Source organism: Lepidochelys kempii, chromosome 19 (assembly GCF_965140285.1).
Source record: "Lepidochelys kempii isolate rLepKem1 chromosome 19, rLepKem1.hap1, whole genome shotgun sequence".
Taxonomy (NCBI): domain Eukaryota; kingdom Metazoa; phylum Chordata; order Testudines; family Cheloniidae; genus Lepidochelys; species Lepidochelys kempii.
Window position 1 is genome coordinate 7,973,176 of NC_136398.1, and position 25,919 is coordinate 7,999,094.

The 25,919-nt window shown below is 51.0% G+C and overlaps 2 protein-coding genes across 4 annotated transcripts; one reads left to right on the forward strand and one right to left on the reverse strand.

The window, feature by feature from the left end:
- Positions 1-262: 262 nt before the first annotated feature.
- On the reverse strand, positions 263-10,290 carry PPT1 (palmitoyl-protein thioesterase 1). Its single transcript, XM_073317970.1, has 9 exons — positions 10,144-10,290; positions 8,511-8,620; positions 6,856-6,983; positions 6,317-6,387; positions 5,707-5,809; positions 5,512-5,602; positions 5,006-5,104; positions 4,020-4,091; positions 263-1,852 (listed from the first exon to the last, which is right to left on the reverse strand). Exons 1-9 carry the CDS (start codon positions 10,256-10,258, stop codon positions 1,730-1,732), a joined length of 912 nt encoding a protein of 303 aa, XP_073174071.1. The 5' UTR covers positions 10,259-10,290; the 3' UTR covers positions 263-1,729.
- Positions 9,002-24,238, forward strand: LOC140900532 (sialin). 3 transcript variants are annotated; one of them, XM_073317965.2, is made up of 12 exons: positions 9,002-9,878; positions 11,415-11,493; positions 16,109-16,320; positions 17,406-17,639; positions 17,910-17,997; positions 19,428-19,514; positions 20,393-20,511; positions 21,678-21,839; positions 22,217-22,349; positions 22,437-22,584; positions 22,958-23,048; positions 23,657-24,238. In XM_073317965.2, exons 3-12 carry the CDS (start codon positions 16,279-16,281, stop codon positions 23,786-23,788), a joined length of 1,236 nt encoding a protein of 411 aa, XP_073174066.2. In that variant the 5' UTR covers positions 9,002-9,878; positions 11,415-11,493; positions 16,109-16,278; the 3' UTR covers positions 23,789-24,238. The 3 variants fall into 3 exon arrangements, with proteins under 3 accessions (XP_073174066.2, XP_073174070.2, XP_073174068.2); XM_073317967.2 differs by lacking the exon at positions 9,002-9,878 and adding an exon at positions 10,129-10,279; XM_073317969.2 differs by lacking the exons at positions 16,109-16,320; positions 17,406-17,639; positions 17,910-17,997; ... (5 more) ...; positions 22,958-23,048; positions 23,657-24,238 and adding exons at positions 11,965-12,062; positions 12,159-12,576; positions 13,157-13,694.
- Positions 24,239-25,919: the final 1,681 nt, after the last annotated feature.

The window sequence follows — 25,919 nt, forward strand, 5'->3', positions numbered from 1 at the left end:
AAGGGAAATATTGGAGTGCAGCTAGGAAACTTCTTGCTGAGAATGCAGATTGACACCCCCCACCACCACCCCCTGCTGCTCAAGGGGCTCTATGTTATTGACTAGATTAGAATTGTGTGTGGGTGCAAAGCTTATTGCAGGACCAGACACTAAGTGAGAAGCACCAACACTCCTTTTTTTTCAAATTCATGCTGCCAGCACCCTTGCTGAGGAAGGGAATCTGTCATGGGTATGGCAGTAAGAGAGGTTATCCTTTAGCTCATTAGACAGCTGTAAAACATTCTTTAATAAAGAGAATCGACATTGAATCAGTGCAAAACAGTAGCTAGTCAGCTGACAACTATCAAAAAGCTTTTAATAACCCTTGAAAACTTAATCCATAACCCACTCCCTCCCAGGAGCCAGCACCCCTTCCCCCAGCTGTAACCTTGTCTTCTCCCCTATCCCTACAAACATCCTTAAATCTAAGTGGTGGTCGTCCTCACTCTGTGGACCTTATCTAAACTAATTATGCTTATTAGTATTAACCTAAGTATCCTGCCAGAGGGTCAGGAAATGTGGTTAGAACATAGCTCTGTTAAAACTGAGACTACCCAGTCTCAAATGGCTCAGCTGTTAAACTATGCCAGTGGTTTTCAAACTTTGGGTCATGACCCAGTACTGGGGCACCTGGCTCAGCACCCAGGGACCCTGGTGGCCAGCCAGTAAAAACTCGTAGTCCCTACCTGTTCTGAGTCTGCCATGGTGCTGTGGCCAGTGGCAGGTCCAGTTCCTAGGCTGGGGGGGGCCACAGGCCTCTGTATGCTGCCCCACCCTGAGCACCAGTTCTGCACTCCCATTGGCTGGTTCCAGGCCAATGGGAGCTGGTGCCTGCAAGCAAGAGCTGTGTGGAGCTGCTTGCATGCCTTTAAGAGCCAGACCTGCTGCCGGCCACTTTCAGGGTGCAGCACAGTCCATGGTGCCAGGACAGGCAGGAGACCTGCCTCTGCACCCCAGCTGTGCCACTGACAGGGAGCCACCAGAGGTAAGCCCACAACCCAATCTCCTGCCCCAGCCCCCCAAAACCCCTCATCCCCATGCCAGAGACTGGACCCTAGCCCAGAGTCCTGACCCCCTCCTGCACCCTGAACTCCCTGCCCCTGCCCCAGCCCAGAGCCCCTCATTCCTGGCCCCACATCACAGCCCTCACCTCCCCCACTCCAACCCTCTGCCCCAGCCTTGAGCCCCTTCCCACTCCCCAAACCCCTCATCCCCAGCTCAATTGCATCACAGGCATCAACAATTTTCTTCAACTGGGTCATCAGAAAAAAAAAGTTTGAAAACTACTGAACTATGCTCCAGCAAGCAACTGGTGCAATTACATTAGCTTGTTTGAAAACCATACAAAACTTGCTAACACCAAAACCTAGTCTGGGTTGGGACCATATGCTATACCATAATAGCATATTAAATTTTAGTAGATTTAAATTTAATCCGTGCCACTTCTCATATACTCTCTGGCAACAACCAGCAGACTAATATGCCCTTAAATACTTGGTTAGCTCTGATACGATGCTGCAGCAGGTTTGTATGGAGAATGTGCTGCTACACAGTAAGTGGCAGCTTAGTTTGTTAGCTACAGCAAGTGGATCCAAGTTAGAACTTGACAGGGTGACTTCCTCAGCCTTGTATCAGGAGCTTGGTCTGACGAAGTCACCTTCTCTTGTCAGGCTGCTGACACACATCGGCTTCAGTTTAGCAAGGGGATGATGTTTGTATAGAACCACTCTTCAGAAAAGTGAAGGTGATCTCCTGCCACAGACAGGAATACCAGCTTTCCTGCCTTGTCCATCTGCTGCAGCCCCAGCTGATCCTACAAGAGAAGACAACCAGCATGAAAGTAGGCTACCTATGATGCTTAAATAACTTTCCAAAGCGCCTTAGTGCCATTGACTTTCATGGGGACTTAAGTGGTGGTTTGCAGTATTGTAGCCATGTTGGTCCCAGGATATTAAAGACAAGATGGATGAAATGATATTTTAGTGGAACAGCTTCTGCTGATGAAAGAGAGAAGCTTTTGAGCTACGCAGAGTTCTCCTTCAGTTCTACGTGTAGCTCAAAAGCTTCTCTCTTTCATCAGCAGAAGTTGGTCCAGTAAAAGATATTACTTCATCCACCGTCTCTCTCTGATGGGGACTTAAGTTCAGATTGGTTCAGTGTAGCTAGGGTGCCTCCCATTTAACTTTTGGAAGAAAAGATTAAGTGATACAGAAATAAAAGAGCAGGGCTGGCCAAACGTACTGATCCTCTGAGCTGCATACAACAATCTTCAGAAGTTTGAGAGCCGGGGGCACACCTGCCAGAGCTCAGGGCTTCAGACTCTCTCCTGCTGAAGCCCTGAGCTCTGGCAGGTGCACCGATGGGACAGAAGCCCCTATCCCACCACCCTGTTGCAAGGCAGAGGTCCCGAGCTCCCCCTGCCCCAGTCTGGTAGGTAGAGAATGGGGGGCTCTGCAAGTCACTCTTTAACTGTAAAAGAGTCACATGTGTCTCACAAACCATGGTTTGGCCACCCCTGTACAAGAGTAATAGCTAATAACAGACCCAGGCCCTCCTGTTCTTGACCCTTTAATTCTAACACCACCACCACTGTCTACAACTAGCGTGGATCCCCCCGTATCTTCCATTAGGATCCACTCTATTTTCTCACTTTCGGCCATCAGTTATTTACAAAAGTTCCCCTTGTCTCTTTCTGGAATTCAAGTGCTGTCCCCTCCCCCTCATCATCATTACCAGGCAGGGGAGCCCTTTACTCTATTCGGCAATAGAACAGACCAATGTTTTGTTGGAGAATAAGCGTGGGTCAGTTACAACAGCCCTTGGAGTGTAGGCTGTATGGAAATAACCCTTCCCTTTGCATGGGGGAATTTCACAGCACAATCCAACTGCCTGGCTAGGAAAATAGTGCACATGCTCCTGTGAGAAGCACGAGCTTTCAACAGCGTATGTAAAAAGAAGGGAACTATATAAGTGCAATGAAAGCTGGACTAGGACAGGCCCCAGGAAACAGGTCTTCCCCTCCTCAAAACTACCTGCTAGGCTGAGGGTGCAGCGCCATGTTTTATCAAGGGCTCTCACAACAGTCCCCCGCATCCTGTTGCAAAGGCCATGGGCCAGGTTCATGGGTTGCTGCAGTGAAGCATTCATGCATTTCCCCCACTTACAAAGGATCTCACACCCAAAGGGAGAGGCAACCCAGTAGGCCAATGTGTGCATGAGGCTGTAATGGGCTGATAGTGTTTGTTCCACTTTTAGATAGGTTTTTAGCTTCAATGGAGTTACTCCTGATATAAAGCAGTGTAAACAAGATCAGCATTAAGCACACTGCATACGGGGGGTAGCTAGCAGTTTTAACATGGTGTAGGATGAAGAAATTGTGCAGGCCATACAAAGTGAAGTATGAACACCAGGGACTCTCTTAAATAAATAAACAAACCCTCATCTGGTGCAGCCTGGCTCATTCCAAAGGCCTAACTTTGCTCTGTAGAAGTACTTTTTAGCTAAGTTATCTCCAGCAGAGACTGGAGGAGAGAGGCTAGGTCAGTGTGTTGGCCTATAATTCAGGAGACCCAAGTTCAATTCTCTGCCCTGGCACAGATTTCTGTGGGACCCTGAGGTATTGAGGCTCCTCAGTTCACTATCTGTTCAACAGGGAAAATAGTGCTTGTTGGGAGAATAAGCGCATCTTTCTCGTGGTTAATCAGCAGATCCAGCCTTTTCCTTTCATGGGAACTAAGTTCACATACAAAATGCGATCTCTCTAACGAGAGGGAGAAGCTAGATGGTGGAACCCTGCCAAGATTCCTGGGGAGAGTTTAAGCTACTTACAGTGGAGACAGAGTTGCCGAGACTCCAGGAATTAAAGATTAATCTTTAATTAAAAATGTGATGTCATGTGATGAAACCTCCAGGAGTGTCCAACCAAAATTTGCAACCATATGGAGACAGCAGATTCTTCCATAGAAGATCAAGCTATTTACCTCTTTGTACAGCGAGGTCTCCTGCAGGGGGATGGTCTCCTTGGCTTGCCCACTTCTATAATATCCAAACCACTATAGAAGAAAAACAGAGCTGTTGTAGAAATGAGCTTATTCTGCATCTTATTACTGAGGCCTATTGCTGGGCAGACTGTTCCTCTGACTGAGGAAGAGATGGAGCTCTGGCTGGAGGTCCTTGCCCCCACTTGAATCCACCAATGACTTCTTCAGATTGAATAAACCCCAGAGAGCCCTATCAAAGGACAGGACAGAAACTTGAACATCTGAAAAACCCTTGATTTCCAAAACCAGTTGAAGTTTGAGTGCCAATACTGTCCTTACCTAGCATCTCATAGATAACTGCAACTCTTCAGAGCATGAAATGCTCATCCTTAGACTTACATAAAAGATCAGGTACTGTACATTCCAACACCACCACCTTGTGTCTGACCCCTAAACGAACAGTATTCTTTCAGAGTCATGGTAGGGTGAAGTTAAAGGTGCTAGAAGACAGTTCACTGCAACCCTCATCTGTGCTTAATCTAATATAAGGCAGTCTTAATCTAGATCATGATGTATTTGAGCAACTCTCCTCCCACCATAGCTATCCAAGGCAGTTATCACCAGTCAGGTTGTCTGATCTCCACACAGTGGTTCTAACAGATCTGGATCATCACAGGGACTTTTTGGTGCAAAGATCCCGTCTGAAGAATTTCTCTCCCTGAGGAGGTCTGCCAGAGATCTTCTACAGCCACCTACAAAGTTTGGAGCATCCTGACCGCACTGAGACCATTTTCCCTTCCCTTTTCTGATTTTCTTTTCCCCAATTTATTTGCGAAACTGGCTGGACCTACATTAGTGGATCCAATTTTGGTTCCAGCATCCTGGATTTGTATTCAAAGTTGGGCACCATTCATAAAACTAGACAAAGACATTAGCAAATGAAAGCTCCAGTCTCCTTATCCCAAGCACCTGGAGGAGTTCCTCACCTCTGAAGCTGGAGGGTCTACCATCGTGTCATTGAGAAATTTCACCATCACAAACTTTTTCAAAGCCATCAAGTTTTTCTTGTAGGTCTCGTTGTTGCCCTGGGAAAGATGCCCGAACAAAAACAATAGAATCTTCTCAGTAATAAGGCAGCTTGGAGCCTCACTGAGATGGGGGCAGCCGCAAACTTTGTCAGACAGGTGGCACACTTGTTACACATTGAAGCTGGGCTGTTGCTCTCAGCACGCCAGGCTGCTGACCCAGCCACCACAGTGCCTACTTCCCTCCCCATCGGGGAAAGGACAGCCTATGATCTCACTTGGTCTAGGGCTAGTCAGGGCAGATGCACAAGATGATGCTAGGAATGCATGATTGGGAATCAGGAACCCCCACATCCTAATCCCAACACCGACATCAACGTCCTATGCTGATGTCACTTATCCCCATTGTATAGCCATCCCAAATACCAAGCTAGGCTCAGAGCTGTAAGCATGGAATCCGTCCTTACCTTCTCCTGATTGATGTCAGCCAGGAAGATGCTGTTTTTCTGGTACTCTTCCTCCTTCATGGGGTCATGCCAGTATTCTGCCTGCACTAGGCTGGATGAGAGAGAGAATAAAGCTCACACTGGAAACACACAGGCCAAAGGGGCATCTCGCCTCAGCCTTTGCAGTCTGCGTAGTCCCCCGCTGAACATACTCACCGCTCCTGAACCATCTTCGTGTAGACGCCAAGGTCCAGCAGCTTTCGGAGCCAGTCACAGATGCGGGACTTCTCCCCAGGACAGCGTGGAAAGCCAAACACACCTGGGGCAACAAGATGTGCATCTCCATTCAGTGGTCAGCACTGAAAGCCATTGAACTGGAACCACAAATGAAGAACCACCTCCTCCTGACACAGCAACTGGAATTACTCCAAGGAATCCAGAGGTCTCTAATCCTATAATCCCATTACAGACAGCCTGCCCCCAAGGCACTATTACATGGAGAGAGAACTGAGAATGTTCTTTAGCTGACCAGCAGGGGGCATCATTATGGAGAAGATGGTCATTCAGATAAAAGGAAAGGCCTCCAGAACACAACAAGCACTCACTTAGTGATCAAATCCAATCAGGAAAAAGGAGACAGGCAAAAGCATCCAGTCACTTTATTTCAAATGAAAGTAGGTCAAAAAGAGGCTTTCTGTGGGGGGCTTTTGGTGGCAGGGAAAGAGGGGTTGTTTTATCCCACCAGAAGCTCCCCCTCCATTCACTACATGAGCGTTTAGGAAGCAGGGATGACTTGGAGGACTCTAGAAACCAAAGAGGGAGTTACCTTGGTGCTGCCCCCCAATGGAAATCAAATTGAACATTGGAGGAGAAGGACATCTCTGTGCCACTGCCCTCCTGGGGAAAAGAGAAAGAGTTTAGCTTCCCCCTCCTATACAGATCCTAGGCTATTTGTATATAGCACTTTAAATAACCATATTCAAGCTCTGTCTGCGACCAGCTTTAAAATAGTTAGGGACTTTTAAAATGTTATCCGAAGTCCCATCAATGGGACTTAAGCGCTTTTGAAAATATTACCCTGAACCGCTCTGTGCCTTGGTTTCCCCCTCTGAAGAAATCTTATCTGTGTAACAAAGGTGTTGTGAGGATTAGTTTATAATTGTACAGTTCTTAGAAAGACTCATAAGAATAAAGCATTTTAAAACAAATGTCACCCTCGAGCCCAGAGAACACTTATTTACATTTTATTTTGAACCCTATGGGAGGTGCTGGGGAGAGAGGGAGATTCCCACCTGAACTCCTGTAACCTAAAACATTTGCCCATAAATAAATAAATAAATAAATAAAATCCAACTGTAAACGTACAGGAACTGGCCTCCCTGGGAGAATCCCATAGAATTGTAGCCTCCTTGCAAGTGAGGGTCCTTAGCGAGTTTGTCACAAACCAGCGTCACCTGTTTGTTCACATTCATGAAGTAGCTGTTCTCCATATCCTGGGGAATAAGCCAGAGGAACAGATGGGCAAATTATCTTTACAATGAGCTAACAGGTTAATTTTAATCTTCTAGTTCTTCAATAGGGACTAAGATTTCTCAAATTCCATGAGTTATAGGTAGGCCCCAATTTTATAAGACTCCCTTTGTGAACTCCCAGCCCAACTGTAAGCCATCCTATTTCTCCTGCCTTTATTAAAATTTGGATCCTCCCTGGACTTCCACAAAGTCAAGGTTTACCTGCACCCTCTATGAATCCAGGTAACAAGACATGTCACCCATTATTGTGATAGCTATTACTAGAACTATCCTCTAATACGCAGCTAGTAATGTACACCTCTTGGCCATATAGCACACAGTCAACAATACAGGTGTGCAGGAGCCAGGCTATATCTATGTTATACAAGTAAAATGCAATATAAAATGAGTTTAAATAAGAACATGCACTTAGCTTAATAAACAGGAAGGGACAAATATCTCCCTTAAAAAGCATGGGACCTCATCACATAGCTAATATCTGTAGAGTAGGGGTGGGCAAACTTTTTGGCCAAGGGCCACATCTGGGTATAGAAATTGTATGGCAGGCCATGAATGCTCATGAAAGTGGGGTTGGGGCTCTGGCTAGGGATGTGGGCTCCAGGGTGGGGCCAGAAATGAGGAGTTCAAGGTGTAGGAAGGGGCTCCAGGATGGGGCAGCGGCTGTGGGACTGGGGATGTGGGGTTTGGGGTGCAGGAGGGTGCTCTGGGCTGGGACAGAGGGGTTTGGAGGGCAGGAGGGGGAATGAGGGCTGGGGCAGGGGGTTGGGATGTGGAGGGGTGGCTCAGGGTTGCAGGTGGCACTTACCTCAAGCAGCTCCCAGAAGCAGCAGCATGTCCTGCCCTCCGGCTCTTACGCAGAGGCATAGCCAGGCAGCTCTGCTGCACATTGCCCTGTCTGCAGGTGCCGCCCCTGCAGCTCCCATTGGCCATGGTTCCTGGCCAATGGGAGCTGTGTGGGCGGCACATGTGGAGCGGAGTCCCCTGGCTGCCTCTATGCACAGGCGTTGGAGGGAGCACATGCCGCTGTTTCTGGGAGCCACGTGGAGCGGCCCCCGACCCTGTTCCGCAGCTGGAGCGCAGGAGAGGGGCAAGTCCCAGACTGCACTCCCCAGCAGGCTCTCAAGGGCTGGATTAAAACATCTGGCGGGCCGGATGCGGCCCACAGACCGTAGTTTGCCCACCCGTGCTGTAGAGGTTTCAAAACACTTATCAGTGGATTTGGGTATGAATCCAGTTTGAATCAGGGATTTGTCACATCCCAAGTTTTCCTCAACATGTGATTAACTAGACTTAGTCAGTTTCTCCAAGACAAAAATGTTTGATACAGTCAAAAGGGAATAGTGAAAGCTCTGCCTGTGTCTTTAGGGATCTACGTCAAAAGCAGAGACTGTAAATTATTTACAGCACCTTTAAGAGTCTGCACAGTGATCACTAACCAGTAATACTCAATGAAAGCAGAAGCTTTACATCGGATAACTGTGACTTTACCTCTACCAAGTTGTTTCCAATCTGTAGCGACAGAACGTAAATTCCTGGTATTTTGTTTTCCACTATTTTTTTAATGTATCCCATGCTTCCAGGGTTACAGCAGCTGTCTCCTGCAAAAAGGATAAGGGAAATTTTCATCAAATATAAAACCATCGCACACTGGATGGCTGAGGTTCTGAATACCAAACTTCCAACCTCACCCGGGCAAGCAGCATGCATTTTTTCAAGTGTCAGAGCAGCAAATGTTCACACTCATTGCACAAAGCCTCTGTAAATGAACCATTTGAATGCACTTCCTGGTTTCAGCCGCCTTTCACTTTCTTGCTTATAACAAGTTCATGACATTGACTGACTACCAAAATATTAAAGCCAGCATGGACACTGAATTCTCACCCAGCCTTCCATGCCTTTCCCTTATTCCCATCCTTAGGGAAATTCTTTGCTGCCAATGCTTTTCATTTTGACTGAATAATCATTTGAATACAAAACAGTCTATACACGAAGCTAGAAAGTTCAGGACCCTGCTCCCACAGGAATATCTTTTTGTGGTATCTTTGGCCCAGACACTTCCAGAGGCATAGTCTAGTGGTCCAAGCTTTCAATCCTTGAGGGGGCCATTTAGGGATCAGGGGCAAAAATTGGGGATTGGTCCTGCTTTGAGCAGGGGGTTGGACAAGATGACCTCCTGAGGTCCCTTCCAACCCTGATATTCTATGATTCTGTGATCTCTCTGTCTCAGTTTCGCCATCTGAAAAGCGGGGATAACGATATTTGTAAACGAGCTATCGAAGTGTTTATTTAAAATCCTGCCAGGGCTACAAAACATAACCATGTTCAAACTGGTTTGTGAAACATGTTGTGGTGCAATAGCAGGCAAAAAGAACATTCTTGGATCACAACCATGTTTAAATGTGATTCATAATGTAGACAGGGCCTCAGATAGAAGATAACTGAGTAGGGAACTCTCCCAAAGGACGCTGGGCATCAGGGTAGTTTAACGCTTTAGAAGCCACCTTGATCCTTCATTCGCAGTCCAACTTCCCACACATCTATCACTACTTCGCTTTCTTCCATCCCCCATTTCACAAGGAAAGGGTGTTCCCTGCACTGCGGTATCACCCTCCTGGCGGTCCAATGAGAATCCCCTGATGAATGTGGGTGGTTGTTTTCTTTTATTACAGACAATCTGAAACGTGGCCAAGAGTGAAGTCCCTAGGGCAGGGAGCGGAGCTGCTGGTTTGAACCTGTGGGCACACTGGCTAATAACCTGCTTTCCACCCTCGCCCTGTGAGAGCGGAGATCCCATGATCTCCCAAGGCAAGCAGGCTCTGCGCACCGGCAGCTAAACCAGCAGCGGGCATTAGAGAAGTGAGAGAGGAAGCAGAGAAAGGCGGCCCGGGAGGCTCTTGGGGCGGGGAAACACCGCTCCCGCGGGAGGGGGAATAAGAGCGGGGAGGCTGGTCAGACAAGGGCCCCCAGCCGCTCCCTTTGCAGCCCTGGGGCTGACACCCCGCCCTTGGCGGGGCAGCAACAGACCCACAACCCGGCCCCGCAGCGCCCCCGATTGCAGCTCGCGGGGGGGGGGGGGGGGACGGGACCACCAGCCCCGCGGCGGCCCCGCCCCAGCGCTCACCCATCCCGTGCCACATGACCAGGGGCACCGGGCCCGCGCGCCGCCCCGAGCAGCGCCCGCCGAGCAGCAGGCAGGCGAGCAGCAGCGCCGCCGGCAGGAACCTGAGCGCCGCCATCTTGGATTGTCACATGACCCGGTGGGCGGGGCAGCTGGGAGGAGGCGGGTTGTGGAGGCGCGCCCTGGCCTGGGGCGGGGGAGATGATAGAGCCGTGGGGGAGGGGTCACAGAGGATCATGGGAGGAAAGGGGAGATGATGGAGCCATGGGGGAGGGGCTGTAGGGGCAATGGGGGTCAGAGGGTATTAGAGCCATGGGGGGAGGGGGCTGTAGGGGTCACAGGGATTGATGGGGCAGTGGGGTGATAGAGCCATGGGGGGAGGGGGCTGCAGAGGTCAGAGGAGGTGATGGGAGCAATGAGGAGATGATAGAGCCATGGGGGGAGGGGCTGCAGAGGTCAGAGGAGGTGATGGGAGCAATGAGGAGATGATAGAGCCATGGGGGGAGGGGCTGCAGAGGTCAGAGGAGGTGATGGGAGCAATGGGGAGATGATAGAGCCATGGGGAGAGGGGGCTGCAGAGGTCAGAGGAGGTGATGGGAGCAATGGGGAGATGATACAGCCATGGGGAGAGGAGGCTGTAGGGGTCACAGGGATTGATGGGGCAGTGGGGTGATAGAGCCATGGGGGGAGGGGGCTGTAGGGGTCACAGGGATTGATGGGGCAGTGGGGTGATAGAGCCATGGGGGGAGGGGGCTGCAGAGGTCAGAGGAGGTGATGGGAGCAATGAGGAGATGATAGAGCCATGGGGGGAGGGGGCTGCAGAGGTCAGAGGAGGTGATGGGAGCAATGGGGAGATGATACAGCCATGGGGAGAGGAGGCTGCAGGGGTCACAGGGGTTGATGAGGCAGTGGGAGCCAGTGGGGTGATAGAGCCATGGGGAGAGGGGGCTGCCGAAGTCACAGGGGCTGATGAGGGGAGACAGGGGATGATAGAGCCATGGGGGAGGGGGCTGTGGAGGTCAGAGGAGGTGATGGAGCTATGCGGGATGGTAGAGCCATGGGGAGAGGGGGCTGCAGGGGTCAGAGGAGGTGATGAGGGGAGACGGGGATGATAGAGCCATGGGGGGAGGGGGCTGCAGAAGTCACAGGGGATGGTGAGGGGAGATGGGGGATGATAGAGCCATGGGGAGAGGGGGCTGCAGTGACCATGGGGGCAGGGGGTGTCCTCACTGTGATTTGACAGCAAGATAAGAGAAAGTGCCTTTTGATTTCAGAGTAATGTATCACCAGGAGAAGATGGGCAGGTCAGTACCAGGGTGAATTCAGCCCCTGGCCAAGGGAGGGCACCTACAGGTGAGTAAAAAGGCCGTTGAGGGATTGCTGGGATTCCAGCCCTAATACAGACCAGGCCCCCCATCCCATTGCGTGACCCTGCCCAACCCCAACGCTATTTCCACTTCTGTAAAAGTCTGAATCACCTATTGATTTAGCCCTGGTCTACACTAGGACTTTAGGTCGAATTTAGCAGCGTTAAATCGATGTAAACCTGCACCCATCCACACGATGAAGCCCTTTATTTCGACTTAAAGGGCTCTTAAAATCGATTTCCTTACTCCACCCCTGACAAGTGGATTAGCGCTTAAATCGGCCTTGCCAGCTCGAATTTGGGGTACTGTGGACACAATTCGACGGTATTGGCCTCCGGGAGCTATCCCAGAGTGCTCCATTGTGACTGCTCTGGACAGCACTCTCAACTCAGATGCACTGGCCAGGTAGACAGGAAAAGAACCGCGAACTTTTGAATCACATTTCCTGTCTGGCCAGCTTGGCAAGCTGCAGGTGACCATGCAGAGCTCATCAGCAGAGGTGACATGATGGAGTCCCAGAGTCGCAAAAGAGCTCCAGCATGGACCGAACAGGAGGTACAGGATCTGATCGCTGTTTGGGGAGAGGAATCTGTGCTATCAGAACTCCGTTCCAGTTTTCGAAATGCCAAAACCTTTGTCAAAATCTCCCAGGGCATGAAGGACAGAGGCCATAACAGGGATCCGAAGCAGTGCTGCGTGAAACTTAAGGAGCTGAGGCAAGCCTACCAGAAAACCAGAGAGGCGAACGGCCGCTCTGGGTCAGAGCCCCAAACATGCCGCTTCTATGATGAGCTGCATGCCATTTTAGGGGGTTCAGCCACCACTACCCCAGCCGTGTTATTTGACTCCTTCAATGGATATGGAGGCAACACGGAAGCAGGTTTTGGGGACGAAGAAGATAATGATGATGATGATGATGATGAGGTTGTAGATAGCTCACAGCAAGCAAGCGGAGAAACCGGTTTTCCCGACAGCCAGGAACTGTTTCTCACCTTGGACCTGGAGCCAGTACCCCCTGAACCCACCCAAGGCTGCTTCCTGGACCCGGCAGGCGGAGAAGGGACCTCCGGTGAGTGAACCTTTTAAAATACTATACATGGTTTAAAAGCAAGCATGTGAAAGGATTACTTTGCCCTGGCATTCGCGGCTCTCCTAGATGTACTCCCAAAGCCTTTGCAAAAGGTTTCTGGGGAGGGCAGCCTTATTGCGTCCTTCATGGTAGGACACTTTACCACTCCAGGCCAGTAACACGTACTCAGGAATCATTGTACAACAAAGCATTGCAGTGTATGTTTGCTGGCGTTCAAACAACATCTGTTCTTTATCTCTCTGTGTTATCCTCAGGAGAGTGAGATATAATTCATGGTCACCTGGTTGAAATAGAGTGCTTTTCTTCAGGGGACACTCAGAGGAGCCCGTTCCTGCTGGGCTGTTTGCCTGTGGCTAAACAGAAATGTTCCCCGCTGTTAGCCACGGGGAGGGGGGAGGGTTGAGGGGGTAGCCACGTGGTGGGGGGGAGGCAAAATGCAACCTTGTAACGAAAGCACATGTGCTATGTATGTAATGTTAACAGCAAGGTTTACCCTGAAAGAGTGTAGCCACTGTTTTATAAAATGTCTTTTTAAATACCTTTTTTTTTTCTCCATCAGCTGCATGTGTTTCAATGATCACAGGATCTTCTCCTTCCCAGAGGCTAGTGAAGATTAGAAAGAAAAAAAAACGCACTCGAGATGAAATGTTCTCCGAGCTCATGCTGTCCTCCCGCACTGACAGAGCACAGACGAATGCATGGAGGCAAATAATGTCAGAGTGCAGGAAAGCACAAAATGACCGGGAGGAGAGGTGGCGGGCTGAAGAGAGTAAGTGGCGGGCTGAAGACAGGGCTGAAGCTCAAATGTGGCGGCAGCGTGATGAGAGGAGGCAGGATTCAAGGCTGAGGCTGCTGGAGAACCAAACCAGTATGCTCCAGTGTATGGTTGAGCTGCAGCAAAGGCAGCTGAAGCACAGACTGCCACTACAGCCCCTGTGTAACCAACCACGCTCCTCCCCAAGTTCCATAGCCTCCACACCCAGACGCCCAAGAACGCAGTGGGGGGGCCACCGGCCAACCAGCCACTCCGCCACAGAGGATTACCCAAAAAAAAGAAGGCTGGCATTCAATAAATTTTAAAGTTGTAAACTTTTAAAGTGCTGTGTGGCATTTTCCTTCCCTTCTCCACCACCCCTCCTGGGCTACCTTGGTAGTCATCCCCCTATTTGTGTGATGAATGAATAAAGAATGCATGAATGTGAAGCAACAATGACTTTATTGCCTCTGCAAGCGGTGATCGAAGGGAGGAGGGGAGGGTGGTTAGCTCACAGGGAAGTAGAGTGAACCAAGGGGCTGGGGGTTTCATCAAGGAGAAACAAACAGAACTTTCACACCGTAGCCTGGCCAGTCATGAAACTGGTTTTCAAAGCTTCTCTGATGCGTACCGCGCCCTCCTGTGCTCTTCTAACCGCCCTGGTGTCTGGCTGTGCGTAACCAGCAGCCAGGCGATTTGCCTCAACCTCCCACCCCGCCATAAACGTCTCCCCCTTACTCTCACAGATATTGTGGAGCACACAGCAAGCAGTAATGACAGTGGGAATATTGGTTTCGCTGAGGTCTAAGTGAGTCAGTAAACTGCGCCAGCGCGCCTTTAAACATCCAAATGCACATTCTACCACCATTCTGCACTTGCTCAGCCTGTAGTTGAACAGCTCCTGACTACTGTCCAGGCTGCCTGTGTACGGCTTCATGAGCCATGGCATTAAGGAGTAGGCTGGGTCCCCAAGGATACATATAGGCATTTCAACATCCCCAACAGTTATTTTCTGGTCTGGGAATAAAGTCCCTTCCTGCAGCTTTTGAAACAGACCAGAGTTCCTGAAGATGCGAGCGTCATGTACCTTTCCCGGCCATCCCACATTGATGTTGGTGAAACGTCCCTTGTGATCCACCAGAGCTTGCAGCACTATTGAAAAGTACCCCTTGCAGTTTATGTACTCGCCGGCTTGGTGCTCCAGTGCCAAGATAGGGATATGGGTTCCGTCTATGGCCCCACCACAGTTAGGGAATCCCATTGCAGCAAAGCCATCCACTATGACCTGCACATTTCCCAGGGTCACTACCCTTGATATCAGCAGATCTTTGATTGCGTGGGCTACTTGCATCACAGCAGCCCCAACAGTAGATTTGCCCACTCCAAATTGATTCCCAACTGACCAGTAGCTGTCTGGCGTTGCAAGCTTCCACAGGGCTATCGCCACTCGCTTCTCAACTGTGAGGGCTGCTCTCATCTTGGTATTCATGCGCTTCAGGGCAGGGGAAAGCAAGTCACAAAGTTCCATGAAAGTGCCCTTACGCATGCGAAAGTTTCGCAGCCACTGGGAATCGTCCCAGACCTGCAACACTATGCGGTCCCACCAGTCTGTGCTTGTTTCCCGAGCCCAGAATCGGCGTTCCACAGCATGAACCTGCCCCATTAGCATCATGATGCATGCATTGGCAGGGCCCATGCTTTCAGAGAAATCTGTGTCCATGTCCTGATCACTCACGTGACCGTGCTGACGTCGCCTCCTCGCCTGGTATCGCTTTGCCAGGTTCTGGTGCTGCATATACTGCTGGATAATGCGTGTGGTGTTGAATGTGCTCCTAATTGCCAAAGTGAGCTGAGCGGCCTCCATGCTTGCCTTGGTATGGCGTCCGCACAGAAAAAAGGCGTGGAACGATTGTCTGCCGTTGCTCTGACGGAGGGAGGGGCGACTGATGACATGGCTTACAGGGTTGGCTTCAGGGAGCTAAAATCAACAAAGGGGTTGGCTGAAGCTGACAGGGGGCTGCTGATGTGTTCCTGTGGCTCTTTGGCAATGCATATTGGTAAATTCTGGTTCCTTCTCAGGCTCAGGCTGGCCACCCCAATATATAGGTATCAGTGGATCGCAATGTTTTATTGATATATGTACAATTTGATAGCTAACAGACTGAGCCTCACTGCCCAGGGCTGACAGCCGGAGCCCTGCCTGCTCTCCTGATTATCCAATTTTTTTGATTACCCGATTTTGCCCCAGGCTCAATTAGATCGGTTAATCGGCGTTCCCACAGTATATGTTTTTATTTTTTCACAAAATGTAAAAAGATTCTCTGTTAAAACACAAATTCCATGTTTTTTTCTGTGGCAAACGGATTTCTAGGATCTCTGCTTAGCTCTATGCATCAGTCTCTCAGTGTCAAAGAATGTTTCGGCTTGGCAGCTGCCCTCTGGAACAAGGATTATTTTACAGTATACAGAGTGAGGGTAGGTTGTGGGTGCGGAGGGAGGCTATTCTCTGAGTAGGGAGGAATATCTGCAGTAGGGAATAGCCTTCACCTATGCTGAAAATAGAGCTCTCTATCCCACTATGAGGCTGTGACGATCAAAGACAAAAATAGGAAGGACCACACAAGACTGGACCTAGAAGTTGTTTTATATCATTGTAAATCACATTGTTCTTAAAACGTGTCCCATTTGCACTAGATGGATAGCATCCATATTCCACAATCCTGCAGCATTCCCACAATGGGACTTATTGCATTGTAGGAAGAACTGCAGGAGGTCGGTAGAGAGGAGATGGTCCCAGTGCCTTCGGTTCACTGGTGTCTATTCCAGAAGTTGTGGAGACACTGCCGGGAGGAGGACTGGGCATCAGCTTTGATTACAGGAGAGAATGCAGCAAAGCACTGAGGACCGTCCAGAGTCAGATCAGGAAGATGCTGCCCCTCTGCTCAACCAGCAGTTGTCACTTGGGAAAGGTAAATCTACCTGAGGGTAATGAGAGGTGTGATGTAGTGCTCCGAACATGGGACTGGGACCCAGGAACGTCCAGGTTCTAATTCTGGCTCTGGCTCTTGGGCAAGTCACGTCCCCTCTCTGTGCCTCAGTTTCCCCCTGTAGAAGGGGGATGGTGAAACTCAGCACCCTCCCCAGGGGCTTGGGAGGATTGATTAGTGCTGGTAAAGTGGGTTATTAGTCCTTTGTGCTCAGGAAAGTGTGTGCTCCTTCCTGAGCTGCTCTTGGGTTTCTTCAGGAGCTGGGTAGGTAAAGTCGGGACACCAGAGATGCCAGCTCAGTGCCACAACCCAGCTCCCAGCCCCAGCTCTAGGGGGCGGTGAGGGGCACGGACAAGGGTAAGAGGGGTGCAGCTCAGCACCCCCACTCCAAAAACTGTTCCAGCACCAATGCCTGGAGATCCCTCACAGCCAGGGGTGAGGAGGCACCTCCAGGGTTAGTCTGCAGCCTAACTGACCGTCTCCGGCTTGTTGTGGTTGTTCTCCACCCCAAGCCTCTGCTCAGCTCGCTACAGCCTGGTTCTCATCCTGCACTTCTCCCTCTTCATGATGTATTTGCTCCGGGTCAATCTCAGTATCACCATCATAGCCATGACGAACGGCACCAACCCGGGCAGCCTGACCAATAGCTCCACAGACGTGTGTCCCAATTGCTCCCACGCTCAGCCCAATGGCTCCCACCGAGCATTCACCCAAGGAGTAAGTGTACAGGCAGGGCCAGATCCTTTCACCAGCCTCTTGGCTCTACCCCTTGGCTTTGCACTATGGACCAACTCGGCAGCAACGAGGCACTGTTTAGAGAGGAGCTTTGGGGCTGTATCCATTGCACGTGTGTAAACAAAGGAGCCTGTGTAATTAGGAAAGCGCTGATCACCTGACTGGTGACAGGTCTGTTCATACAAGCCACTTACCCCTTCCTAGTGGAGTCCAGGCCTGTGAAAATAGTTCTCCCTTGGGCCTAGGTTTTAAAGCTGCTGCAATGTCCCCTCAAGGGACAGTCCTCGGTTTTGTCTCCCCCTTTTGACACAAGCAAATTTTGTCTCCTCCAGGCCCCCGTGTACGACTGGCGCGCTGAGACCCAGGGCGTCATCCTCAGTGCCTTGTTCTATGGCTACCTCTTCACCCAGCTCCTTGGCGGATACTGGTCGGGACAGTTCGGAGGGAAACTAGTGTTGGGCTATGGGCTGCTCTCTACCTCGGCTCTCATGCTCCTCGTGCCACTGGCAGCTGGCCTGGGAGCCGTGTACCTCATTGGGCTGCAGGCACTGCTGGGCATGGCAGAGGTAGGGCCTTCCCTTTCGAGCTCTTGACTTTCAGTGGCTTGTGGGTTTATGTATGCAGCACCATCTGTATGTATGACATTGCAGAAGAAGTTAACTAGTCAGGTCTCCGCCCCAATGAGCTTACAAGCAAGGGCTGATGACAAACCAAAGTGGAGGTAGGGGGGAGCAAGGGTCATAGCAGTGAAAGATCATGAGGTCTGCTAATGCTTTCCACCAGGTATCGCTCCCACTCCCCCCTGTGCTCACACACTCCTGTGTTTTCCTTGGCAGGGGGTGATATTTCCAGCCCAATACATGCTTTTGGCAAAATGGGCTCTCCCCTTGGAACGCAGCAGGCTCATACAGCTCACTGTTGCTGGTAAGAGAGAGCGACTCTCTTTGCTTCCAAACCAAGTTTTTCTGTAGTTCCAGCCCCCCCGCCCGCCTGTGTAAAGGAGAGCTCTCCTGATGCCTGCTTTCCCTGCGCCACACTCCAGACAAGCGGCTACGAGTTGCAGAAACCTTCAGGTTCTAGACCAGGCCTGCACAACTCGTAAAGCGGCGTGGGCCATTTTACTCCTAAGAAAACAGCTGAGGGTCAAAACCCCCCGACCCCACCGAAACACTCCCCCCCAGCACAGCCTGCCCCGCGGAAACAAACCCTCCTTCCCCAGCGCCACCCCACCGAAACAGCTGTGGGCCGAAAGGAAGGTTGGGGGCGGGGGCCATTGGGGAAGGGATCAGGGCAGGGGGCTGGGTGTGTGTGAGGGGGGTTCAGGAGTCAGGGCAGGGGCTGGGGGGAGCATGAGGTGGGATACAGGAGTCAGGGCAGGAGACCGGGGAGGTGTGGGAGGTGCAGGGGGCTGGGGGTGTGAGGGGGTGCAGGGGTCAGGGCAGGGGGCTGGGGGTATATGAGAGGGGTTCAGGAGTCAGGACACTGGGCTGGGGAGGCGTAGGGGGTGTGAGGGGGTGCAGGAGTCGGGGCAGGGGAGGTGTGAGGGGGGTGCAGGGGTCAGGGTGGGCAGAGGGCTGGGGGTGTGGGCTGGGGTCATGGGGGTGCTCACAGCAGGGGCTGGAGGGGGTATGCCCCGATTCCAGTCCCTTCCCCAAGGCCACGCTTCTTCCTCTCCTCCTCCTCCTCCCCCCCCACCCCAGCAGCGAGTGGAGGCTCCGCTCTTTCCCCTCCCTCCTGCTGGCAAGCGGGGGGCAGGGAGAGGAGGAGGGGAGGGAAAGTAGCAAGCTGGGGGAAGCAGCGGGGGAGGAGCCCCAGCTGCTGGCAGCATCCAACTTCTGCCCCCACAGGAGAGAGCAGGGGGACGGAGAAGAGCGGGCCGGGCCAGGGCCCCTTTGGACCCGTGGGACCGGTGCCAGTGGTGCCATGGTAAATCCGGTATTGCCACCACTACCCGTCCACTCGGCTCGCCATCCCCCGACCCGCTCACCTGCCCCCAGCCACTGGCCTCTTCACGACCCCGCAGCTTGCCTGCTCACCCCCCGCGGGCCGCACAGTGAGCCCGTGGGGGCCGCATGTTGTGCAGGCCTGGTCTAGACCGAAGGTCCTTCATGAGGAAATGTTGGCTGCACATCCATCTCTACTGCTGTTTCTCCCTTTCCTACACAATATTCCACTCTCTTCATCCTTTATCCCCTCTGCCTTCTCCTCCACCCTGTCTTCTCAGTTCTGGCTTGATAAGGCTGGAAGAGTTACTATAGGATGGTGTGGGGTGAGCACTGGGAAGCCCAGGTCATCTTCTGTGGCCACCACTTTATCACCCCCTCGCTCTGAACTCCTCTTAATCTGCTCCTTAGGATGCACTTTTGGGACCTTCGTCACCTTCCCTGCAGCTGGAATCATCTGCCAGTACGTGGGGTGGCCTTACGTCTTCTACATCTTCGGTGAGTAGCTGTGGTTTCCACTGTAGCAGATTCACTGGCAAGTTAAGCCACACAAGAGCGAAGCATATGAAGGTCTTCTCGTTGCCTCTATGCGAGGAGTCTGGGCTCTCAATCCAGTTCCTAATATAGAAATGTCCCCCTTCAGGGAGGCCACCATTGCAATCGGCATCTATGGCCAGAAGGGCTGGACTTCCCTCTTTCTCCTTCAGCTCATGATGGAGGTCTGTTGGCTGGGCAGTGTGAAAGAGGCTCGTGTTGCTGCTGCCCGAGCTGTGTCTACTCTCAGGGCTGTCGGGCTGGCACCTTTCATTTTAAATATAAGAGTATAGGCGTCAATAAGGTACAATAATGTGTTAGTCGGCAGAGCCCCTCGATCTGCCTTGAACCTCAGTGTTCTCTGTCTCTCTGTCTATGGTGTTTGCAATGCACCATCGCTGTCATATTGAGGGGTCTGTGACTGGGCAGATTGCCCGCTCCCCTCTCACCACAGCACACACATATAGAGGGGCAGTGCCCTAGATTCACCTCCTTTCCAGCACTTCCTTCATTCTCACACCAAGGAAAGCCAGACATGAACCACATCCTGAGCTCTTTGGTGTTAAGGCAAAAACTCCTGCCTCAACTGCCTAATTCCTCCTTCCCCTAAGAGGGGGGACACACACCCTTTTATACCGTGGATTGGCACTAAAGAGCCCCACCTGGTCTGTCTGCCAGCATGAGTCAGTAGAACAAACCTGCCCCTCCCTTCAAGACCCTCACACCTGACAGTCTGTCATAGAGCTGCCGTGTCTTGCCTGCCCATCTCTGCTGGTGTCTGCGCACCTGTGCTGCAGTAAGATCCGAGACAGGAGCCATTGAACTGTTCCCCTTCTCCATAGGTGGCATTGGCTGCGTTTGGTGTGGGTTCTGGTTCCTTCTCGTCTATGAAGATCCTGCATGTCACCCTCATATTAGTGCTGGAGAGAAGGAGTACATTGTGTCATCCCTGGCCAATCAGGTTCTTTGAAAGCCTTTTAACTCTGACCTAGTTTTCCTTGTAGTCCCCACCTTTGAACAGAGCTTGGGACAATGGGACCGTCTCCAAGTAAGCCCTTCTTCAGGGTTCCACTGGGTGTGTTATTTACAGAGCCGTGCAAATGTCTGTGGCAGAAGAGGGCCCTGCCCCAAGGAGCTTACAGATTAGTTCAAATATAGGTATAGAGATACATCAGAGAGGAAATCAATGGGAAGGGGCCAAAGTCAGGGCCAGAGAGGAGATCGGTCTGCCTGTGGTTCATGAAACGTGTATTTAAGGAGGAATTTGTCGAAGCCAAAGGAGGTCTCTTGGCATATGAACTGGGGGAGGCAGCTCCATGTGGTGGGAGACTGGAAGCCGTGTGGGAGGAGATGAAGCTTGGGAGAAACAGAGGGAGCAGTGGGAGGAGTCAGAGACAACGGGAGATGTAGGCCGGGACTGGGTTGTGCGGGAAGTCTGAAGTGAGGTCAAGGAGCTTGAACTTGTGGCAGAGGGGTCTGAGGAGGGTGATGGTAAGAACTGTAGGAGAGAAAGGTGCCCTAAGCCGTGGTGTTTTGGACTGAGTGTCAGAGTGTGCCCCAGAGTGGGAGACTGCACAGGTGAGCTGAGAGATGCCCAAGGCATGGATAGAGTGTCAGCTGCAGGGATGAAGAGGGAAGGTTGCATTCTTGAGGGAAAGGCACAAGGATTTATCAGGGGGCTGGATGTGAGGGGAGAAGGGAGCAGACCAGGTCAAGGGAGCCGGAGGTGAAGGGATGAGTTGGATCATGGACCGTCATAGGAGGGGAATGGGTCTAAGAGGAAGGACGAGAACTTTTGACAGATTGAGTCAAATTCAGCCCTGACTTTAGCCTGTACAACTCTACACACTGCACCAGGAGCCCAGCGCTCTTATGTGAGCCTGGCGCTCGGCCTGTTGGATTGGAGGTGTCTGGCAGGTCAGGGAAATGTCAGATATGAGACTGCACAACTGGGAGAGTTGAGGGGTTACAGGGGGATCCAGGAATCAACACAGAGCAGGCAGCTAAAACTCTGGGAGGAGGTGGCGAGGCCAGGGAAAGAATAGAACACCTGCCTATGGGACATTGACAGAGCCAGGAGGAAAAGGAGCCCGCGAAAGGGGCACTAACTGGTGCGTTTCCTTCAAGGGCATCTCTCACGGACGGTCCCTTCCACTCCTGGCCATGATTAAATCGCTGCCTCTTTGGGCCATTGCAGTCCCCTGTTTCTGCAGCGAGTGGCTGATCTACAAGCTGCTGGCGTCAATGCCAACGTACATGCATGAGGTGCTCCGCTTTGACATCAGAGAGGTGAGCTCTGCCGTGGGGCTCCATCGCTCACAGCCAGGCCGGTCTATCTCCTGAATGGGGACATCCAGAGGGATAAAAGTTGATGCTAACCAATTCTGGAAGGGCTGTTAAACCTCATGCTTCAGGGCTTAGGTCAGTTTCTGACTACTAGGGGTTGGGAGGTTACTTTCACCTTCCTCCAAAGCAGCCGGTTGGTGCTAGCTGCTGTCAGAGACAGGATATGGGGCTAGATGAACCTCAGGTCCAATCCAGTCTGGCAGTCCCTACGGTCCTGAGATTTCCAGCCCCTCTGAGCACATCCAGCCAGATCTGGTGATGGTGGGGTCCCTCTCGCTGCTCTGTGCACAATCGCAAGTCTCTCACCCTTCTCGCTACAGAATGGTCTCCTCGCTGCACTTCCTTACATTGGGAACTGGCTGTGTACCATCGTGTCGGGGGTGCTGGCAGACTTCCTCCTGTCCAAGCAAGTGTTCAGCATAGCAACAGTTCGGAAGCTCTTCTCGGTGCTGGGTAAGGACAGGTGACTCCTGCCTCCAGGTTCTTTCAACAAACCTTCACCCGGTCAGCCACATAACCCACGTCCCCTTCTCTCCCTAGGGATGATGCTCCCAGCCATCTCCCTGGTGGCCGTGTCCTACGTCGGCTGTGATTACACAGCAGCTGTGGTCTTTCTGACATTGTCCATGACTGTAATCAGCATGTGCGGGGCCGGTTTCTACACTAAGCACATGGACATTGCTCCCAGGTGAGACCACCAGACCTTCCTCCTATCTCCTGGTCCAATTGGTTCGTTGGCCCATGTCATCTCCATCATCTCAGCCCTCAGCTACTTCAGCTGCCTTTTGCTTCTCCTCTCCCTGATCTTCTGCAGCTGGTGGCATCTGAAGCCGGACAGGCAAAACCAAGGCACAGAAGCGCAGGCTCAGAGCCAATTATAGCAGTGGGTAAAGGCTCTTACTGTCTGTCAACAGGGCAGGCAGTGAGCAAGCTAAGGAGGCATTTGTTCTCTTTGAAGCTCTCCAGGAGGTTGGGAGAGAGGGAATTGAAACCTAATTTTCTCTCTTCTTGCCAGTCCCTCTTTGCCTTGCTCAGGAAATTTTCCCTTCCCTTCTCCCCAGATACGCTGGGTTTGTGCTGGGAGTCACAAACACCCTCGGAACAGTCTCAGGAATAATTGCTCCCACCGCAGTTGGATTCCTCACCAGCCAGGTAATTCAGGGCTTCTCTGGATGGCCCTATTGGAGGCTTTTTCTCCTAAAGCAAAAATATTCAGAAAAAAAAGTGGAGTTGAATAGAGCAGAATAGCCAAAGAATAGTCTCTGTCCACTGAATCAAAACATAGCCCTGGCTAAGCTCTTGAAACCCCAGGAGACTGGCTTCAGGGGGGGACTAACAATCCACATGTGCTAGGCAGCAACATTGTCAAATGTGTCCAGCAAGTACCTAAGTCATGGAGAAGAAGCTTTTATGATCCAAGAAGTAGGGACTCCTCCCAACATGGGCTTCCAACCTGGATCTACTTACAGATGGGGGGCGGGGAGACTGCTGTCAAACAGGACAATAGGGAAAGCTTGGTAGCAGTGATGACAGAGCTGCTTGAATTCAGCCTAGCAAGCAAATAATTCCCAAGCACGCTGCAGTGCAACGATATCGGAGCCCAGGAAAGCGGAATCTGAGGAGTTAAATCTACAGCTAGACAGGGAACTGGCATTGCAAGTCTTTAGGTGAATGAAAGCCTGTGGTTCAAGCCCCAGGTGCTCTCCTGTGGCCATAAGAGAGAATGGAGATACTAATTACCCTTTGTTTGGTATCCCCAGGACCTCCTGACTGGCTGGAGGAATGTCTTCTGTGTGTCAGCGGCCCTAAATCTCTTTGGCCGTCTGTTCTATGTAACCTTTGGCAGTGGAACTATCCAGGACTGGGCTAGAGAGGACACTGCTCTCCAGTAACTGCTCTACGTAAAAGAATAAATGGACACAAATCAGACGTCAAGAATTATAACATTCAAAAAACAGTTGGAGAACACTTCACTCTCTTTGGTCTCTCGATTACAGACCTAAAAGTTGCAATTCTTCAATAAAAAAACTTCAAAAACAGACTCCAAGGGGAGACTGTTGAATTGGAATTAATTTGCAAACTGGATACAATTAACTTAGGCTTGAATAAAGACTGGGAGTGGATGGGTCATTACACAAAGTAAAACTATTTCCCCATGTTTATTCCCCTCTCCTGCCCACTGTTCCTCAGACATTCTTGTCAACTGCTGGAAATGGCCAACCTTGATTATCACTACAAAAGGTTCCCCCTCGCCCCCCCCCGCCCCGCTATCCTGCTAGTAATAGCTCACTTTAAGTGATCACTCTTGTTACAGTAAAAAGAAAAGGAGGACTTGTGGCACCTTAGAGACTAACAAATTTATTTGAGCCTAAGCTTTCGTGAGCTACAGCTCACTTCATCAGATGCATTCAGTGGATAATGCGTTTGATGAAGTGAACTGTAGCTCACGAAAGCTTAGGCTCAGATAAATTTGTTGGTCTCTAAGTACTCCTTTTCTTTTTGCGAATACAGACTAACACGGCTGCTACTCTGAAGCTTGAAATAAGTGTTTTGCTACCCATGCTCTGGAAACTTTGAGGCTTGAGGGGGCTGTCTGAAAAGTTATTTGCAGAAGTAGATGGAGAAATGATCCCTTACTGGTTACCTTCCCCCTGCACTATAAACAGGAAATCTTTTCATTCCTAAAGCCAAATACTAGTATTAAAGTTTTTAAAAAGAGAAAGTAATCAAGAGATTTTACCAAAAGGTGGGTACTCTGAGAAACTCTCCACACACGTGGGTTTGCCAGGGATCATCGGAACGATGGCAGCATCTCCAGACTTGGAGTTATAGTCACATCACAAGCGAGTTGTGGTTAAATTCATATTTCAGTGCTATCCTCCAGATGGGGAAGTGGCTGCATGCAGCCCTCCCTGCTCTCCTGCCTTGAGAGGACCTGAACCTGCTCCATATCTTTATTCGTGCAAATAGTCCATTGGCTTCATGCGATCAGGATGGTGCTTGGACAGTGGATCTAGTTGTTGTTGTAGGATGTATTGGGTACATGGCCCACAGTGTGGGAGGACCACATTTATGTTTAAATAAATCAAAGTAAACAAGTAGTAAAAATCAAGATCACCTTGTTTGTTTTAAATCCCTTTCCCCTTGCGAGATGGGACCCTGATCTTGGATAGGGCCTCTAGATGCCTCCATAAAACCAACAACAGACCTAGGATCATGGGATAAATTGGGAATGGAGATTGACATTGTGCATAGAAGTGTCTAAGGTTTTGGGGTCTCCCTGTGGGGCTCTATGGTCCCCTTGTCGCTTGCAGAATTGAAGTTTAATTGAGGAAAGAAGGATTTTCTCCCCCTTGGGTCTGTGAAGGTCTCCTCAGCCTGTAACTGAGTTTGCTGGCAGCAGAGACCGTTTCACTGTTGAGGTTTGAGTTCACGCCCCATTGAAGTGAACTGCCCCATTCACCTCAATGGGGCATGACTGCAAAGAGCCCCCTTTTGACAGTTAACTCTTTCGGCTGATCACCTGAAACAGCCAGCTAATGTGTTTCTCCAGTGCAGGGGCTTGCTCCACATACAGGGCTGCAAGGGTTAAATGTGTAAATCCATGGCTGTGGTGTGACGTTGGGGGGACAACAGTACAGAAGTCCCCCCCACTCCAGGGTGACTGGCTGTCACATGGAACTGAACCATTCCTGATAGAGTAAGTGCCCTGATTCCCAGCCAGTATAAAAATATTTGTCCCTCTTGTAATATTACTAGCTGGCTGCCTGGCCAGTTCCCACCCCCCAGCTCTCCCCCCTGCAGGAGATCAGAGCAGTCTCTGAACTCCATGGCTTGGCCCATCTCTATGCACAATGGAAACGAGTAGGTGTGCAAATTTCTCCCCAGCCCCTCTTTCAGTTGGTTCTGCCAACACCCCTCCAGTCCTGACCTAAAGACTCCTGCCCCACAGCCAGCTAGGCAACTCATTTCTGGCCCTCCCAGCTTTTCCAATACCCCCCTATCCTGATCTGTACCATCTTT